The sequence below is a fragment of the Ursus maritimus genome, unplaced genomic scaffold (assembly GCF_017311325.1).
Source record: "Ursus maritimus isolate PB19 unplaced genomic scaffold, ASM1731132v1 scaffold_13, whole genome shotgun sequence".
In the NCBI taxonomy this organism is placed as follows: Eukaryota; Metazoa; Chordata; class Mammalia; order Carnivora; family Ursidae; genus Ursus; species Ursus maritimus.
Window position 1 is genome coordinate 35,357,729 of NW_024423675.1, and position 19,935 is coordinate 35,377,663.

Here is a 19,935-nt window from a genome sequence, read left to right on the forward strand (position 1 = left end):
TGTGGTAAAAGAAACCTGCGGCTGCCTTTATCTTGTTCCATTTGAAGAAGATCAAATAGAGTAGGACTCAGGGTTCCTTAGGCCTGCTTCCAGTCTAGGGAAAATAAGCTCTCAAGATCACTTATCAGGTCAGTTCACAAAAACGAAAGGTGTATATACAGAGTCAGAGCCAAAGGCAATACATCCAAGCTTTTACCTGGATATTCTCTATGCATGTTGTGCCCCTGGAGATGTCAGATATAGAACAGAAACTCAATGGAAAATTCACGTGAGGCAGAAGTCCTGATCTTTTCCATATTTACCATGGCTTAACATTTTAAAAAGTGCCCAAAAAACCTTGATAAGGACTTTGATGGCTATTTTCAAAAGCTAAATTTGCCCGTTTTCCACAATATTCTGTTTAGGGAAAAGAACAAAGAGCTAAACTAGAAAATAAGGAACAAGGCTTACAAAATCATTAGCATTTGAAATTATTATTGTGGAATTACAAAATCAATGAACAATATATCTTCTCTCTTGTAAGGAGCCTGTTCTGTCCTCATATATTACCTTTCCAATATCCAACAACACAAGGGCAATTAGAATAGATGCCATCAGATATATTATTTCCTTATCTTTAAATCATTACAAAATCAAATATACATATAACTAATATTTTTGCCTCATTAGACATCTTTGATATGCTGATTTTTCCAAGTAAATCTTATAATAAATACTTCACATATCCTTCTATTAATTCCATTTTTTCTCTCCTTTCCCATTCCTATCCCCCTTCTACTAACTCTCCCTTCTTTTCTCTCCTCTCTTCATGTTCCCTTGTTGTGCCACAGAAGAGTACCACAAAAACTTAAGTGTACTTCTTTTTTTTTTTTTTTTAAAGATTTTATTTATTTATGTAACAGAGAGACAGCCAGCGAGAGAGGGAACACAGCAGGCGAGTGAGAGGAAGAAGCAGGCTCCCAGAGGAGGAGCCCGAAGTGGGACTCGATCCCGGAACGCCGGGATCACGCCCTGAGCCGAAGGCAGACGCTTTAACGACTGCGCTACTTAAGCCTCCTAGGTTTGCTGACCTCAAGTTTGGAAATCCAATTCTACAAATTTGGTAATCACCTATTATGTATACTTTCATCCCAATTCTAAATTCAAAGACCAAATTAGACAGGAGTTCAGGGCTAAAGAGATGACAACGCATTAGCCACTAATAAACTACTATAGTTTCTGAAAGTACATGTGAACAAACAGGGTTGAGATCCAGGTTCTGTGTAAGCATGTAGTTAAACAATCAGCATTTTGGATTGTTCCAGAATCATAAGGCAATGAAAAAGTTCCGAGGAATGTACATTTTATACATTATACATTATAAACTTTTTATACATTTATAAACTTTCTTCAGGACAAAACATATGTTTACAGTTTATCATGGAGAATGCTTTGCTGTCCTGCCACTGTCACATTGGCTGAATGAGCTCTTAACCAAGCCACTGGAAAAGGGAAAGAGAAGAGAGCCCTCTGGACATCTGAGATCACATGTGTTACTCTCTCCCATTGTTGTTAAAGTTCTGCAAAGGCTTTCAAACAGTTCCCCTCCTTGCACAGGGAATAATCTACCTTTTCTTTTAAAAGCCATACGTAACCTGTTTTACCATATGCCAGAATTACTAAATCCAGAAAATTAACACAGATGCATACTTAATAAGAAAACAATTAGCCTGAGGCAGGTGGTAAACAACAACTACATGCCTTGTTTGTCAAGTTTTGATTCCGTTTTAGACGGTCATTATATAACCTACCTTTCAAGCTTCATTTACATGCCACCATAAGCACCCTTTTTCCTCATATAGCCAAAATGAACTTTTTAGTTTCTCAAATCCTTCGGGTTTTTGCTCTTCATTCATCACCTCTATATATGTGTTACACTTTTCCTCAGAGTAACTCCACATCATCTCCTTTAATACTTTAGACTGCATAAAATACTCTGCCTGCATGGCACAGTATTTTTATTAAGCCTCATGTAATAATTTTTTAACTGGACATCCCCACTGCATTTCGCAAAGCAAGGCCTTTGCAATGCCTAGAACAGTGCCTCACAAATAATATAAATCAGTAATAACCTGGCATACAATTAAGAATTCTTAATGCCATAGGAGGTTTAAGACTGTTCACAAACCAACTCTCGACCTACCCTATTTCTTACTCCCATCACTCACCCTGCTTCAACTCCATCGCTCTCCGCAAGCTGATTTCTCTGATTTCTCTTCCTGGAACGGAACCGACTCTTACTTACTTCTCCTTCAGGTCAGGTGATAAGCCTTCAGGAAAGGATCAGCTGATTTATTACTCCTCCCATTCCCAGATTTCATAATTCCATCCTTCCCCCGGTTACTTCCTCCAATAGAGTGATAGGTCTTCACAGAAAGGATCCTCTGTTATTCTTGCCAATGTCCAGTTTATCTCTATACCTCCAGCACTTAGAGCAACAGCTGGTAAACAGGAGGTTCTCCAATAAAAGTGGGAAAAGGAAAGGAGGGGGGAAGGAGGTCGGAAGGGGGTCGATTTAAATTGTTTTCCTCAAGGTCCTTATCAGCCCTTTCAACAAGTAATTTAAGTAATCTGTGGTTTTAATCCTCTACATTTGTGACCCCTCTGTTGTGTGTGTGTGTAGCATTAAGAGGATTATCGGGGCTCAAAAGAATTTCAGGAAGTAAAGAACCTATACCAAAAATGAGCTGGACATTTTTTGTTGTTGAAAGTGGGCTACACAAAACGAATAATGTTAAGTTTTAACTAAGCAAAGTAATACACAGGACAAATTCAGAAGTCCTAGGAAACCTCACCTACCCAGCACAGGGCGTGGAAAGTATTCAGAATTTAAATTAGTGCGTTAAAACCATGCCTCCCTATTCTGAAAACATTAATCTTGGTCGCTTCATCACATTCCTTAGAAAGTTCTACTCTTCTCCCGCCGCCCTCGTTCACCTCGCAAAGTCCGCCCGCGGCGCTCTGCACTGCTTCCCCAAGCCCCGCAGAGGGCACTGGGCCTCTGCGATGGCCTCACACGGATCGCGCCGCTGAGCCCGGACGGGTGTCCACTTGGAATTCGTGTGGAGAAGCGCTAAAGTCCATCACACAGCGACAAGCTAGAGTCCTCTCTCATGTGATACTTAAGGTACAGTCCCTACGCCCACTCAGTTGTGCAGGCAGCAAGGCGGGCAGCTTCCCCTTCAGCTCCCCTAGACCTTCTTCCGTTTTCAGCTCCTCTCTTCCGCTCCCCCGGACTCTTCCTCTTGCGGGGGCCTCCCTTTCGTTCCGCTGCTTGCGTTCCCCTGTCTGGAGTCCTCGTCCCTTTTCCCGGCGTCTTCATGCATGTCCACACCGCCTCCTCTCCCGGCGCCCTTTTCCGTTCTCCTGCCGGCACCCCGATCCCGGAAATCCCTCCCGCGACCAAGCGCCCGGGTTCTCCCGCGCTGTGGCCGGCCTGTGCGGCTCCTTTGGGTCGTGAGCGGTCCCGGGATGAATGGACCCGCTTCGCGTTTTCGGTTCTGCGACACAGCGTTAAGGGCTGGTCTAGCGAAGCCTACAGACTCCATTTATTTTTCAGGCTCCCTGTATATGTGGGGAGAGTGGAGGGAGAAGAAAGCCACGTGAGGGAATTTTGAAAGAGAAGGGGAGAGGAAGGGACCAAAAGCTGTTACTTCTTGAACATCTTTTCTGCGTTATTGAACGGGGAAAGTATTTGTCTTTTTTTTTTTTTTAAACGAATACTCAACATATGCCCTGCGAGTGATATGATTTTTATAAAGTTCAGCAGGCTTAGAATTCTGTGCCAATACCTATCCTATGGAGCAAACAGGACCTACTTTGGAAGACAGCTGGAAAGGAATGCCATTTTTCATTAGGATTGGGATCGTTTTGTCAAAAAGGAGGAACTGAAGGTAGATCTTAGTAAATAAGGGAGTAGTCTGGTGGGAGGAGCAGAAAGTGCCAAGAACAGGGGATGATAAGCAAGTTTTAGGGTATGGAAATGTGGATAATAGGGAATAAATGGGAACCAAGTTTGGACAGATGGGAAGAAGTCCAAATATTGAAAGTATTTAATTCCAATTTAATATAAAATGAGCAATTTAAGCCATTACACTCTGTTGAGCAGGATATTCGCTTGATTAACTGGTGATTCGGGAGAATTCGTTTGTAGAGTGGGGGTAACTAGATGTATTGATTATGCCATAAATTTGCACGTGTGTATATGGTATTGCACAAGTTCTGTATGTAGGTGTATGGGACTGCAGCTTTACCAGGTTGGCAGCTGTGGCTAAGAGGTTTAGCCTTTAACATTTTTTGTGTGGATTTCCTGATGGTATCTTTCTTAAGTTGAAACAAAATGTGTCTTTAGGGATGATACTAACTCATGCCTTATCTTTTTGCCAAGCATTTAGTTACTTGCTAGTTCTCAGAATTTACCAACAAGTTGAGGAGATAAATTGTTTTAAAAGTTTTTAGAATACACACACACACTATCAGAAGAGGTCCAGAGCAGCGGAGTGATTTGGAGGAGGGAAAAGATGTTGGCAGCTAGTAAAGATTCAAGGAAAGTGGCCCCAAAAGATGGCATTTATGCATTTTCAGTATTGTGACCAATATGCTAACAGATAAAACAGCACTCCTTTTTTCTAACTGTGCTTAAGTAGTGCCTTTTTACCCACAGCTATGCGAGTGTAGTAGGAGAGAATGGGAATTTGCAACGAGGTGTCCGGTGTTCTTAGATTGTGTAACCAAACCAACATGAGTTCTCTCCTTGGTGAGTCAGAAACTGCAAAGGTTGAATTGTCACACGAAGAAAACTTTTATTTGCAGTAAATGAGGTCACAGGGAATAGTTTCCAAAGCTGTGACTCCCTGAGAAAGGGTCAATGGATTCATTTTGTTCAGGGTTAGGATGAATATTTAGATAGGGAAGTCTTGTCATCCTATGTACAGACAGGCATAAGGTCATGTATGAGCCTAAGGAAATGTGCCTGTCCATCTATTTTAGGCGGATGAGGCTGAGGCACTTCTTTGGGTGGAGATTTTAGTATTATAATGAGGTAAAGATCATTCTAGAGGTCACTCCATGGTCCATCTGTGTAGGCACAAGTCAGATTTAGCTTAAATGGTCTGGGTGGTCTGGGCAGGTGGGATGGCAGGAGGTCTTGTCTAGGCAGTCCCCATCCCTGGGGAGTAGTGTTGGGTTTCCTTTGCCTGAGTGAAAAAGAAAACCGGAAAGAAGAGCTTAGGGAGGGGCGCCTGGGTGGCACAGCGGTTAAGCGTCTGCCTTTGGCTCAGGGAGTGATCCCAGCGTTATGGGATCGAGCCCCACATCAGGCTCCTCCGCTATGAGCCTGCTTCTTCCTCTCCCACTCCCCCTGCTTGTGTTCCCTCTCTCGCTGGCTGTCTCTATCTCTGTCGAATAAATAAATAAAATCTTTAAATAAAAAAATAAAAAAAGAAGAGCTTAGGGAAAAATATAAGACAAAGTTTATTAAGTACAAGCAAGTGGGCCAGGTCTTGGTGTCAAGCCCATAAATTGGAATTTATTACTATTTTGAAGTTAAACCACAAGAAAAGAAGTTAACAAAGGTTAGTGAGTACAAGCAGGTGGGAGCTGGGAGGGCTGAGACCAAAATATCTGGTACTTGCTTCCCATATCCTATAGAAAGAGGGAAAGTTTTTCTCTTTCGAGACCTAGTCTTTCTCATTTTTTTTCTTTTCCAGTATCATTCTGATTGCTCATCTGTATGTATAGCATTTCAGTGTACTTGCACATACAACCTAGTGTCAAAATACCTTTTACTATAATAATGGCTGTGCCAAACCACAAGCTACAAGGTCGTGCACTATAATTAGCAGGTCAGTACTTATTTTTTAACTGCTGGCCCAATAAACAAATACTGGATGACAATTTCTTTAATCATTTGCTTTTTCACAAAATACATATCCAGGTATTCTCCCCCTCCTTCACTTGACTGTTAAACTGCTTTCTTCCTTTTACTCCATATCATGTTTTATAGTCAAAACTTTTCAATACAGATATCATCCACTATCTAAAAGTTACCATTAAACCTTTCATAAACCAAAATGGCATAAAGCAAAGAAGAAACTACTATTAGTTTATGGAAAAAATTTTGATCAACCCCAGACCCAGGTTTTAGGCTTTTTTGATACCTAGAACACATCTTGTTAAGAGATGCACAAAATAAATTGAGATAAAGCACATGATGAGGGGTAGAAGCAGAAAAGCATTCACCTGTAGTCCAGAAGGTTGGCCTATAGCCTGCATAGTTCTCACAGGATCAAATACTTACTGATTGCTACATTCTTAAAGGGCCTCCTGACTGCCTGAACATCTCACTGATAGTTAAAAATCGAACTGAATGTTAAGCATGAGAGAAATATTACAAAAGTAGTTTTATGAGTAAAAATTTGAAGAAGACATAATTTAATACTCCCTGCATGTCCCCTTTTCCTTGAGTACCAGCTTTATACAGCAAAAGTGCAGCTCTTGATGTCCATTGGTCCTGTCCCTGTGCTATAATGAAAGCATGTTTTTTGCACTGAAAATGTCTCAAGAATTCTATCTTGACCATTTGCTCATGGCCCCACATCCTTTTGGGGCCAAGTATGGGGCCAGTCTTCTCTTCTGGACTCCAAGCTTCGGTGCAAACTTGGCGAGTTACTCCCTTTTCTCTTTTATGTACATTCCAGGGTCTTACCGGAACATTTTTTTTTTTTTTGAAGATTTTATTTATTTGAGAGAGTACACGCTCGAGAGCGCGATCATGAGCAGGGGGCAGAGGGAGAGAGAGAAGCAGACTCCCCGCTGAACAGGGAGCCCCACGTGGGGCTTGATCCCAGGACTCTAGGATCCTGACCTGAGCCGAAGGCAGATGCTTAACCTACTGAGCCACCCAGGCACCACTTACTGGAACACTTTTAAGTCAATTGCTCAGGCTACAATCCTCTAGCCCATGGCTATTCTACAGGGAGAAATAAAAAGTCAGCCTTTTGACTGGAAGCCAGTATCCTAGCTGGAATGGTAATGAGACCCAGAAATTGATGCCCTCTCTTTATTCCCATTCTTATACAAAACAATCTTGGGCACAGGATAGCCACCTAAGTCACTGGGTTGGCTGCCAATTTTAAGACTCCTATGTGAGGATTCCTCTCATTGGTCTAATGTGATCTCCACATCTCTGATCTAGCCGCTTCTGGCTAAGAGAACTCCACCTAGAGCCAGCCAAAACCAGTACCCAATTAAACTAAAACCCAACCAGGGACTGTTTCCTAGGGAAGTTGGTGTAAAGACTGTATGTGTTGGAATGTCCCTTAGACCATGGTGGATTTCTGTCTTTGCTATTTTTCATCAGTGTCCCCTACTGACTACTTAAATTACAACATTGGGTAATTTCCTCTTATAAAACTTTTCCAGTGTTTTCCATGGGTTAAAAACAGCAGGTTTTTCCTTAACACAGCACAGTATTTCAATCCATTCATTGGCACTCATTTGTAGTCTATAATGCAACGGGGAAGTGGAGGGATGCCAGCATCCCTCCCAGTTTGTTCATAGCAATCATCCAAGGGATGCCTCTGGTCCCTTTGACACTAGGAACCTCTGACATATCCTGCATGGGATGCAACCTGGGAATTGGGGGTGGGGGGAATTTTCTTCTCTCAGTCCCCAAGGACTCTCTTGGGATGACTTTTAAACCACTGGAAACAATTCAGATTGCTATATTTAAGGAAAAAAAGACTCATCTTCTATAGCACTGCATGGCCTCAATACTCCTTAAGAGACAAGGAAAAATGGCCCATTAAACTTCTGTATGATCTATCAGTTAGATTTCTTCTACAGGAAACAGGGCAAACGGACTGAGGTACTCTATGTGCACGCATTCATGACCCTAAATCAGGATCCTGGCCTATGGGCCTCTTGCAGAATGTGTTTGGCCACTAACCAAGCTACTAAACCCCCTTCCAACATTGGATGACGATTATCTAAATAGGCCTCCTCCTCCTAACAGACCCAGGTTGCCAGAGGAATCACAGGCCATCCCTAATGAAGGGGATGCTGACTCTCTCACTGTTCTTCCTCCTAATAGACCCAGGTAACTCTCGTATAGGGGGGCTTCTCCCTCATTCATTTCCCAGGTTAATGGCTATGATAATTGGAACCTATTGTCTGTGGTTAGGCTATCTCAGCACAGGAACTTTAAGGAATATTCCCAAGCAGCTGCTGAAACTCCTTTGGTTTCAGGGAAGTTCCCTGTCTCTTCTGGTATGACATGGAATGCCTATTTTCACCTTTTGTTGGTGGGGGAAAAAAACAAACTATCTGTTCATCTGTCTGAGCTGACAAGCTTTAGGATGATGAGTCCTCTTTCTGTGCCCTGTGGGCTTTTATCCACTTCCAGCCTTGCTGGCCACACCTTCTGCCTCCCCTTCCTCCTCCTCCTGTTTCTGCACCACCATGGATAAGGTCTGTATAACCGCTCCTGTACCATCTTCGTGCCTCCAGCACCATCAGCTCCTACTCTTCCTACCCTCCCCACTATCAGGGAGTGAAAAGCACCCCTCCCTAGACTTCAGCTGACCACTTCAATTTCCCCATCAATGCCCCAGGTAAAAATTGACAATGGGGAACAAATTAATTGAATTTTGGCAGATATAGGTGCAACATATTCTATATTAAAGCTAATTTGAGTTTGTTGGTTTAATTAAGATAGACATATCTTTGGAGTTGTCAACATTAAATATAAAATGCTTATTCTATCAAGGTTTACTAAAGGTCAAATAGGCTTGTGTTATTTCTTGCAATTTGTCAACAAAATATGGCTTAAAACGATGGTTAATTTTTTCTCTCTCAAAATTTTCACAGGTAATTATTAAAATAGCTTTCAAAATCTTCAGTGGCTTGAAACTTGGCAGTTTTATTTGGGTGATGGGTTGGATTGAATTCACTGGCTGTCTAACTCTTTTCCAAATGAGATAAGATACTGAAACATTGATTATCGAACATAAGGTTTATCTATTTTTGGCTTATTGAAGAGGAACTGAGGATACTTGGGTCTGTTGGTAAACATACTTTATGCTTTATTAAAAGATTATACTATGGAAAATGTGTTTTTAGAAATTATTAAATGTTTTTATAAATTTGCCAGTCTAAAGAATTCTGGCATCATAGACAGTTTGCAATTGGGTATTACTTAATTTTCACTGGAGAGTAAGGATTCTAAGAATTAAAATTCTGATAAATGTAATTAAGACTAATGGAAGTAAGGAAAGCAACACTGTATGTAGGAAAGTAGGAGATATATAAGAAAGATATAAGAAATTACAATATATTTTGTTGAAGGAAAAAAGAAAGTAATTTTGTCCTAATTAGAGACTGGTTGTTTGGAAAGAAAGAGCTTAGGACAAAATCCAAATGCAAAAGGAAGTTGTAGAAAGTTTGTGAAGGGAAAGCTTTAAAAAGAATTTAATGTATGGTCAGGACTAAGGTTGAAATGAATGGATTTTAAAAGTTCACTGGTATAAGATTGAGATTCTGCTTTTTACTCTCTGTTAAAAAGTCAAAGGTTTTCTTGTATTATGGGTCTGCTCTTCATAAGAGAGTGTAAACAAAGCTTTTTTCTCTCTCTCTCTCTCTCTCTTTTCTTTCTGCCCAGAAAACTAAAGCTTCTATGTTTTGTCTTTATCAGGTCTTTGATTACTCAAGAAAGTTAAAACTTCTCAATGTTAAAGAAGCTAAGTTTTACTAACAACTATATAACTTCCTGTAGAATTCCTTATCGCCATCTTGGTTAAATACAAATATTAAATTTATAATGATCTGTAATCCTATTTAGGCATGTGCTTTAAAACTTTCTGAGGTTTTTAACAAACTTCCTGAGCTTAAATGGCAAATGAAGTCTTTGTGACTAATTAGGTTTGTTTATTTGGTATGTAAAGTTACTTAGAAAGCACTGTCAGACCAGTGATGATATCCCTTGGGTTATATTGTATGGGTAAATGCTATAACTATTCAAGAAAATACATGAAATCTTTGAAGTTTTAATATGTCATAATATAAGGTCATCACTTGATATTCTGATTATTGAAGTGTTATGTATCACAGAAATAACTGGATTACCTTGTCAGCTACATTATAATGAACTCTCATATCAGATCTTTAACCATGTCCATTTCCATTTTTTGTCATTTGTACTTATTTTTCTGATGCTCTTACGAAATGAATTTTGTCTTCAAGGAGATTCATACAAAGGACTTTTTATCAACAAATACAGGTATTTGATATCTTTAAGATCATAAAATTGAACTGATTAAAAATTTCCAGAACTAATGGGAAATCTGCATTCAAACTGAGTAAAAATTAATAACGTGGGACTAAATGAATTAAGAAAGATGATTATAGTTTTTATGACTCTTATTTGAAACATTGCTGGTTCTCTAATGTGTGTTCTTTTAGATGAAGGAAGTTTTCTCTTAAGATATCTGTGACTTATGCAAATATGATAAAATATTCCTTTGCAAGCAATTGAAACATCTAACTTTTCTCCCTACCTGAACACTCCAGAATTCAGAAACTCTCAGTGAGTATTCTTTCCATGGCAGTTCTAATTATGTGCATAATTTCAATGAGAACCTGTTCTCCTTGTAACAGGACAGCATTTGGAAATATTGGTTATATTACTTTGACTGGAATGTCATATTTGAGAGAGACATGCATAGACTCAGATATAACCAGACAGCTTTAAAGAATTTAGATTGACTTTATGGAGCCAATAGAGCCCCTTGGAAATGTTAGCCTGATATCTTGCCTACAGAGTTCCCAGCAGCCTTACCAGGTGAGTAAAGAATGTCACTTCCTGGCAGGTGCAGGAACCTCAGGATATTTGGGGGACCTTGAAAAGAGGAATACACACAAATCTACAGGTATTGCAGACAAATCTAATGACAAGAATTTGGCTTGGCTCTGGCCTTGAGAGGCTATTGAAAGTTCAATCAATACAAATTTCCAGCAAAGCAGATTTTAAAGGATCTATATGATCAACCACTATTCTTGTTGAGCTTACGTAAATAATGAGGCCAAGTTTGTTTAGACTGGACTTGTTTTACAAACAAATTAGTTTTGATTTGGCTATCTCTGGAAATAAAGGTAAATTTAGAAAGAAAAATTATTTTTCAGTAACACATCCTTATGAATGTTAAAATCTAGTTTTGAGTAATTGTCATGAATGTTTGCCTAAACTAGACAACTTGAGGTAAACTTCAGAGAGATTGCCATAATAACTCATATATAGACAATTTTTCTGCTTACTCTGTGGAGATAATAAAAGGGACCCCATGGACATGATTATTTAAACAGCTGGACAATGAGGTGGACTCCCCAAAAATTGTGTAACTCATCTGTCACCTTGATCAATTCTATGTGGCTGGGATAAAAATTTGCTCCTTAAAAGCCAGAACATATCCCACTCCATGGAGTTAACTGTGAACTTATGGAAATAATATTTGGCCCCACCCTCCTTATAACTGGATTGGATAATACACTTGGGGATGCCCTTTTCTCCTGGGACAAATCATCTCCCAATTGCCAGTGATTCCTTGTAATTATGATATTGTTAACATTAGATATCACACAAAGAAGGCTTCTTAATGGTTTTATCCCTTAGCCATATTTGTCCTGGGAGCCACTGTCTATCGATGTAAAATTAAAGTAGAGGCTTTAGCCTAGCATACAGTGGCCACCTTTAACCAAACCCAAAATGAAGTTATCAACAAATTAAAAAACTGGCCCTGCAAAACCTAATGGCCCTTGATATCCTAACTGCAAGTTAAAGAAAAAGTTATTATGCTAATACTAAGTTTATGTTGTGTAGATATCCCTGATGACTGCTAATGTAGCCAAAGTTTTAGCACACATCCACACCATATCTAAATGGTAACTCTTTTTTCAGCAGGAACAAAATTATGTTGAGCTACAAAACCAATCATCCTGCTGGATGTGTGGCTTACTGCCCATATCAAGCACTTCAAGCCTCCCTTGGTGGGTTTCTCCATTACAAGGTACAGACTGGCATTATTTCTATCAATACATAGCTGATATAATAGACCATCCCAATACCAGCACATAAATGGATATTTCTATTACTAAAAAAATGTTTCTTGCTGGCCTATGGTAAATGCTACATGGGATGTAGCCATAAGAGGCCTTTTTCTTATCTTCATACTATCAAAATTTTTAACTGAATATGCCAACCCACAGATGGGCTCACAACAATGATGGACAAGATCCGTGTTCCATTGGTATGACCATCTGACATCTATTTTTCTTTTGTCAGTACATTTAGAAGTTGTTATATGGCACATGGCAGCCCTTGATAAAGGCACAAATAAAACCTTAAATGACTCAAAATAAAATTATGTTATTAAACACTAAAGTAACTCTAATGCATAAAGCAATTGTACAAAATAGAATGACATTAGGTATCTTAGTAGCACAAGGAGGTACATGTACCATTATTAAAGCAGAATATTGGTTCTATATTCCAGATTATAACAAAAATATACCAAGATTACTTACTGATATAAATAACCAAATTGGTGCTCTTAAAGACCTTACATTGTCACTTAATGATTGGTTACATTCCTGGTCAGGAGGTGGACTATGGTCCACACTAAAGGGTCTTCTCGTTGCTCTTCTTATTTAACATTATAATAATAATCCTAATGTGTTGTCTCTTTCGCTTTGTTCTCTCCTATTGCTGAGATACATACAAACAGTTCCTTTGCCTGTCCAACAGATGATCCTTACTACTTGATACAAATTCAACCATTGTGTCCCCTCTGGAATCTACAATAACGGCCCGCCATAATAGTTGCTTGTAGGGACCACCTACAGTGACCAATTTTGGTCCACAGGTAAGGACATCTCTATGACCCCTGTTAGCTTGAAGAAGTTACAGAAAATGAGCCCTTTGCCCTTTAACACTCTTAAAGATTTAAGGACAGAAAATTGGTCAGGGGGGAAATGATGAGGAACAGAAGCAGAAAAATGTTCACCTTTAGCCCAGAAGGTTGACCTATAGCCTGCATAGTTCTTATAAGAATCAAATACTTACTGGTTGCTAAAAGGGTTTACATTCTTAAAGGGTTTCATCACTGCCTGTACATCTCAATGATAATTAATATTGAGCCGAATGATAAGCACCAGAGAAATCTTACAAAAGTAGTTTTATGAGTAGAAATTTGAAGAAGACATTTATGATCTAATACTCCCTGCATGTCCCCCATTTCTTGAGCACTAAGCATATAACCACCAGCTTCATATGGCAAAAGTGCAACTCTTTCTGCCCATGGATCCTACCCCCATGCTATAATAAAAATACCTTTTTGCATGGAAAATGTCTCAAGAATTCTTCTTTGACCATTCGCTTATGGCCCCACATCAGCACAAATGTTCACAAATACAGTTTAAAGATACGGCAGCTTGATGCTGACATGCTGAGTGTAGTTTCCGGGGAAGGAGATGGTGGTGCCACTCTTGCTGCTCAGGGTGCATGCTTCCTCTGTAATGGCTTGCTGCAGAACCAATGCTGAATGCCATTTTTGCTTGTTGCCCTTTTTTGTAAAAGCAAAAATCCTCTTAAGATTTCTTTTGGTTAGTGAAAAGAGGTACTAATGTAGGTCTTTTGTTAAAACAAAATGGAATAACACAATCCTTCCAAAAGCAGGTGATACATACCTGTATCCATTCTTCCTGAGCAAATGGTTCAAGGTGGCTATCAGTCTTGAGACACATAAAATTTTCTTTCCTACATCACACTTAATTACTCTTTTTGCACTTTTGTAACAATTCCAAAAGACTTTATGGATCTTAAAAAGTATTTCGACCCAACTTTATATCTGGATAGGTAAACCATTCATCCCTTTCTAAGGAGTTGAATGTCCAGAAAAACCCATTAAGAGGTGAAAGTGGATATTTTTGTTAAATACTAAGGGATCAAGTGGCTACAGCTTGTTATTTTATGATATCCTGCTCTCTCCTACCTCTCCCTTCTCTCTCTTCCATTCCTTTCCCACCCCCTCTCTTTCTGACATTTCCTTACTTCCTAAATAGTAAGAGATACTCCGTGGTATCCTCCCAGCTATTTTTAAAAAAAGGTGGCATTAGAAAAAAACCAATCTCATATATATAACTGCTAATATTTGAGAATATTTTTAAAATACAGATTGATATATTCTATCTATAGGAACATGTGTATCTAGTTATATATATCCACATGCATACATGTATGTATACACCCATAAAATCTATGTAATATTTAGCAAAATAAAATACTTAAAGATTTCTCCACATTGGTAAACATTTTTAAATTGATGTTTAATGATTTGTTAATATTCTCTCACTTTTTTAAGGTGTTCCTCTTACAAGCAGCATTTAACTCAATCTAAGAGTTTTTACCTTTTAGGGGAGTTTTAATCATTTACATTCGTACAATATATGCCCTTTACTCTGAAAATTAATTTCAGAATATTTAAAATACATGAAGTTTTTGAACTCCATGAAAATGGCTATATCAATATATGATTTGGTTACTTTTTTGAAATCAGTTTTAATATCCAACAATGAATATTACAAATGGTGGGAAAACAAAGGACATTTTTACTAAGATGTATTTACTCTTTAGCAGATAGTGCTTGTATGATAAGCAGAATAATAATGGCAATACTCAAATCTATTCATGTTCTAATCCCTAGAAACTGTGAATAAATTACCTTAGCAGGCAAAATGGACTTTGCAGATAACTAAGTTTAGAATCCTGAGATAGAGAGATTACCCTGGATGATCTGCATAGTTCTTGGCCCAAGATAGTCTAGTAAGTCATGGCCAAAGTGAAACTTACACCCTTTAGATACAAGACTACCCAATTAGACAGAATACCTAGAGACAAAAGTAGCAAGTCACTTTGTTCTTTGAACCTAATAGTCAGAACTCAGAAAGTATACGGACCAACTAAGTCATTATGCATGAACTTAGTCACATCTGAAATTTGAAGGCACTTAATTGTTTCTCAGCTGTTGTGGGAGAGTATGGTTTCACTCCTAGATTCACTTAGCTCTGGAGTAGGATATTTGAGAGCCATATACTTTGCAAGATACTTCAGCTAAAGTGCAGATATTTCTTTTCAAGGAGATGTTCAACAAAAGAAGCTTAATACAATTTTACTAAGTATTTTTGTGACCTCTCCTAATAAGATGTCAATATATGGCATCCCTAAAAGTCTCTTACAATGCTAACAGGCATGTTGGCAACATACTCTCTGCTCATTTCTTGGTGGTTATGTTGTCATCTCAATTGCCCATTATAATCCACTGTGGGGTGGACAAATGAGCCAGGCTTTGTGGAGTCTTTTGTGTGAAAAAAACTTACAGACAAGGAAGGCCAATAAGCTATTGACCAATCGTTTAATACCAGAGAAAGATGCACTAGGAGCTAGAAGAAGGATGTTGCAGACTGGCGATTGCACAGTAACAGCAAAATAGGTTAATGCAAGAAACTTTCACCCTATTTTGTGTTAGGAATTTGCCCATAAGAGAGCCTATAGGGAAAATTTTCCCTTGGTTTCTAATGCTTAGTGTGTCTACCAAAGAAGCCGGGGACAAAGAATGAATGCTGCTAACTTCATCTGATTTTATAGTGGGAGTGAGGAGCTGAGCAACAAATTTGATTGTGTATTCCAGTGGCTGTTTCCCATGATGCCAAGAAGAACTGATTCTGTCAGTGGTTGTTCGTCATCCAGCTCGAGATTTACAGTACTCTTCAGAGAATTTGAAGAGAGTCAGAGTACCCTCCTTTAGAGAGTTTGAAGAGGCTGGTATGGAAAATTTCTTGGGATATTCTCAGTGTTCTGTTCTTCTCACTCCAGGAATATGCAAGCAGAGTCTTCCTTTTTATTTTATTTTTTATTTTTTTTAAGATTTTATTTATTTATTTATTTGACAGAGAGAGACAGCCAACGAGAGAGGGAACACAAGCAGGGGGAGTGGGAGAGGAAGAAGCAGGCTCCTAGCAGAGGAACCTGATGTGGGGCTCAGTGCCAGAATGCTGGGATCATGCCCTGAACTGAAGGCAGACGCTTAACGACTGTGCCACCCAGAAGCCCTGACAGTCTTCCTTTTTAAGTGAGATGAATGGCTAGGAGAACTACTCAGAGACCTTGAAGTATATTGGTAAAGTTTTAGGGACATAGCAACTAGACTAGAGGGCACCCACTGAGCACTCATTGAGTGCTAGGCAGAAGTCCTAGCTGGAGTAATCAGGGAAGAAAAAGAAAGAAAGAAAATAAAAGTTCTCAGAATTGGAAAGAAGTAAAATTGTTTCTATTTGCACATTACATGATTTTATATCCCAAAGGTACAATCAAAAAACTGTTTGATCTAATTAATGAATTCAGTAAAGCTGCAGTATACAAAATTAGCATACAAAAATCAGTCACATTTCTATACACTAAAAACAAATATTCTTTTTTTAAAAGCAGTATATTAGTGTTAGCGATTGTTGATATTTTTTTTAAGATTTTATTTATCTGAGATAGAAAGAGCGAGCACACAAGTGGGGGGAGGCAGAGGGAGAGGGAGAAGCAGGCTCCCTGCTTAGCTGGGAGCCCAATGTGGGGCTTGATACCAGGACCCTGGGATCATGACCTGAGCTGAAGGCAGATGCTTAACCGACTGAGCCACCCAGGTGCCCCTAAAAACAAATATTCTGAAAAAGAAAGAAATCAATTCTATGTCCAGTAGCATCAAAAATAATAAAATACTTAGGAATAAATTTAACTAAAGATGTGAAAGATCTCTACTCTAAAAACTACAAGACATTCATGAAAGAAATTGAAGAAGACACAAATAAATGGAAAAGTATCCTATGTTCATGGATTGAAGGAATTAATAATTGTTAAAATATCAACACTCCCAAAGCCATCTGTAGATTCAATGGAATCCTGATCAAGATTCTAATGGCATGTTTTTAGAAGTAGAAAAAACACTCCTAAAATTTATATGGAACCACAAAAAAACCAAAGAAATCTAGAGAAAGAAGAACGAACAGAACAGGAAGCATCACACATCCTGATTTAACCCTGTACTATAAACTGAGATCAGGTGGTTTAATAAGTTGCCAAAGGCCTCACAGCTTCTAAAGGCAAAAGTTATAACTTGAACCCAAATCTTGTGGCTTATTTTCTTTATAATGCTTCAACAATTATTTCTCTTTTGTATCTGTACTGAATACTGAGCTATATATTAAAAAAAAAAAAAAACACCACCTTCTTCTATTTGGTTTTTTATACCATTTTTAGAGCTTCTTCTTCCTCATTTGTGTCTGAGTAAAAAGAAGAAAGAGTATTTTAAGATTGCCAGCAAACATTGCTGACTGCATGGCTACACAGCCAGGCCAATAGAGAGGTAGGGAGTGAGTAGAGCATTCAAAACCGATATTCCCAATGTTAGGTTCAATATTCTTAATTCCTGTTTTATATTCCCTCTGCAGGTCCTGGGCCAATTTGTCCTCAAATTCCCTTCTTGGTCTGGCTCTTTTGCAAAAGAATGGACTCCGCTGCCAGTTGGCGTATTGCCAGTGTGGGACAGGGGAGAGAAATTGAAGGGTGAGAGGAAGAGGGAAGACATGCTCTGTCTGCTCCATCTCCTTGACAGCGGCGCCTTGATGGGCAGCAGTTGTGTTTCCTAATGGTGCCCCAGCTCCGGAAAGGTGACCTGGACCCTGTGCTCTGATAGTGCTGCCTCTGCCTTTTGTCCCTTCAGGCTGAGATGGGGGAAATAGTGGTTTGCCATTGTTGCTAGCCTCCAGACGGCCTGGCTGTCTCGTTGGGCTCCTCAGTTTTTCATCTCCTGTATAATCATTCCCCTGCAATAAAGTCCTGCTGTTTTAAAAATTCAGGTGGTTTTTCATATGATATCATTTTTATGTGGAACCTAAAGAAACCAAACAAATGAATAAACAAAGAAAAAGCAGACAGACTCATGAATACAGAGAACCAGCTGATGGTGGGTGAAGGGGAAGGGGGGATGGGCAAAACAGATGAAGGGGAGTGGGAGATACAGTCTTCCAGTTATGGAATGAGTAAGGCAAGGGGCTAAAATGCACAGCATAGTCCATGGTATTATAATATTGTCCGTGGTATTATAATTATAATATAGTTGTGTAATATAGTCCATGGTATTATAATAGTATTGTATGGTACCTGATGGTAGCTACTATACTTGGGGTGATCATAGCATAACATAGAGAGTTGTCGAATCACAACTACATGTTCCTTAATTTACAAACTCAATGTATGAAGCATTTATTTCCTTCTATAAACATAGATCAAACTAAATTAAATTCCTTTCAAAAATTGGTTTGGCTATTCAATCGATCGGCATTACAGGGTCATTTGGTCCTAACTATAAAAACTTCCATTCTCTCAGTATGTTACTGTCCAATTTCTTACAGGTTTTCTATTTTTCAGTTGTGGTTAGGTTTTGTAAAGAATGCACTTACCCTAATTTAATATGTGCCTGAGCTTATCATGCTTTCAATTTCAAATCTTTTCAGATTACGCACTACAGCAATATGGAGATCACTAAACAACAGTGCTGTGTCTCCATTTTCAATGCTCATCATTTTTTTGGTGGAGTTTAAACATTGATGTTGAGGAATTGACACCAGAGAAAAATTTAAAAGCTCAGCATTGGACCTAGGTGATGTAGTTAGTGGAAGGAAGAAATTAAAGAAGGAAGGAAGGAAGGGAGGAAGGGAGGAAGGGAGGAAGGAGGGAGAGAAGGAGGGAAGGAGGGAGGGAAGGAAGGAAGGAAGGAAGGAAGGAAGGAAGGAAGGAAAGAAGGAAAGGAAAGAAGGAAAAGAAAAGGAAAGAGGGAAGGAAGGAAGAAGAAAAAAAGGAATAAATTTAAAAGCTGGTTACTAGGCAGGGTAATGTAACATGAAAGAAGCGAATAAACACTGTTATGAGAAAACAAAGAGGCACCAGTCCCACTTGCCTCAGAACCATGAGACAGAAACAGGAGCACAGGCAAGGACAGCCTACAATGTGATGGGGGCAGGGGAACAAAAACAGTTGGGTCCACCAACTAGACAGTCTGTGTGAAGACGTCAAATATAAAACTTCTGAATCCATCTACACTTGTCATTTTCAACTTATTTATGGCTTTTGGACATGAAGGAAAATGACGTGAGGAAAAACATAAATAACTTAAAAACTTTATGTACCACTGTGGTTTAGGAAGACAAAAGACACAGTCGAACAGTATGACTATTTCAGTCCATCAACACAGATTTTGAGAGCTCTTTATTAGGATCAAATATTTCCTAAGATTTGGGGAAGTATATTTCTGTTCTACAGATTCTTTTTTTTTTTTTTTTTTGAACGTTCAATAGACCTAGCTTTTTTTTTTCTTTTTTTTTTCCCCCCTTTTGCACATATTCCCCTGTGGAAGGCCTGCAGCACCCTATGCGTTAGAAAAAGGAAAAGCAGAGCTGTTCTTCCTTCAAAAGCAGTAACACTTGGTTCTTTTAAGGACCTGCTTCTCTGATCTTCCCATATTTAGTAAAGCAAGGAATAACAGAGGATGATGCATTAATAACACTGGCAGGTTTATGTAGCAATGCCTAAAGGTAAAAAAGAAAGAAATTTGGATATACTGTGCATTTTAGCCAGATCAGAGGAAACTTTCCAGATGTTTTTTCTGGACTATTTAGGTAGTTTTTAAAAAATGTACTCCTGAATTTCCGTCATATGGGACTTGTGACTTGATCTGTCTCTGATCCGTGTGGCAGGCTTGGGTTTACTCTGGCATCCTCAAATGGCTTCAGATCATGGGGTAA

At 39.0% G+C, this 19,935-nt stretch overlaps 1 protein-coding gene and 1 long non-coding RNA gene across 26 annotated transcripts in view; one reads left to right on the forward strand and one right to left on the reverse strand.

Moving 5' to 3' along the window:
• Positions 1–3,112, reverse strand: part of ECHDC1 (ethylmalonyl-CoA decarboxylase 1) — a 64,623-nt gene extending 61,511 nt beyond the window's left edge. The window contains exons 1-2 of one of the 3 annotated variants that reach the window (XM_008691125.2): positions 2,977–3,112; positions 2,208–2,309 (exon numbers count right to left, since the gene is read on the reverse strand). In XM_008691125.2, the coding sequence (XP_008689347.1) occupies positions 2,208–2,223 (16 nt within the window). In that variant the 5' untranslated portion in view covers positions 2,224–2,309; positions 2,977–3,112. Of the gene's footprint in view, positions 1–2,207; positions 2,932–2,976 lie in introns of those variants that run through there. The other 2 variants (XM_008691126.2, XM_008691127.2) reach the window with 2 other exon arrangements.
• On the forward strand, positions 965–17,990 carry LOC121102277. Of its 23 annotated transcripts, XR_005834356.1 has the most exons (10): positions 965–1,102; positions 2,943–3,166; positions 8,054–8,137; positions 10,279–10,315; positions 10,606–10,621; positions 10,905–10,964; positions 11,990–12,098; positions 12,836–12,953; positions 15,777–15,910; positions 17,584–17,990. It is a non-coding gene; the product is annotated as an uncharacterized LOC121102277 (long non-coding RNA). The 23 variants fall into 23 exon arrangements; XR_005834358.1 differs by lacking the exon at positions 10,606–10,621; XR_005834353.1 differs by lacking the exon at positions 8,054–8,137.
• The last annotated feature ends 1,945 nt before the right edge of the window (positions 17,991–19,935 follow it).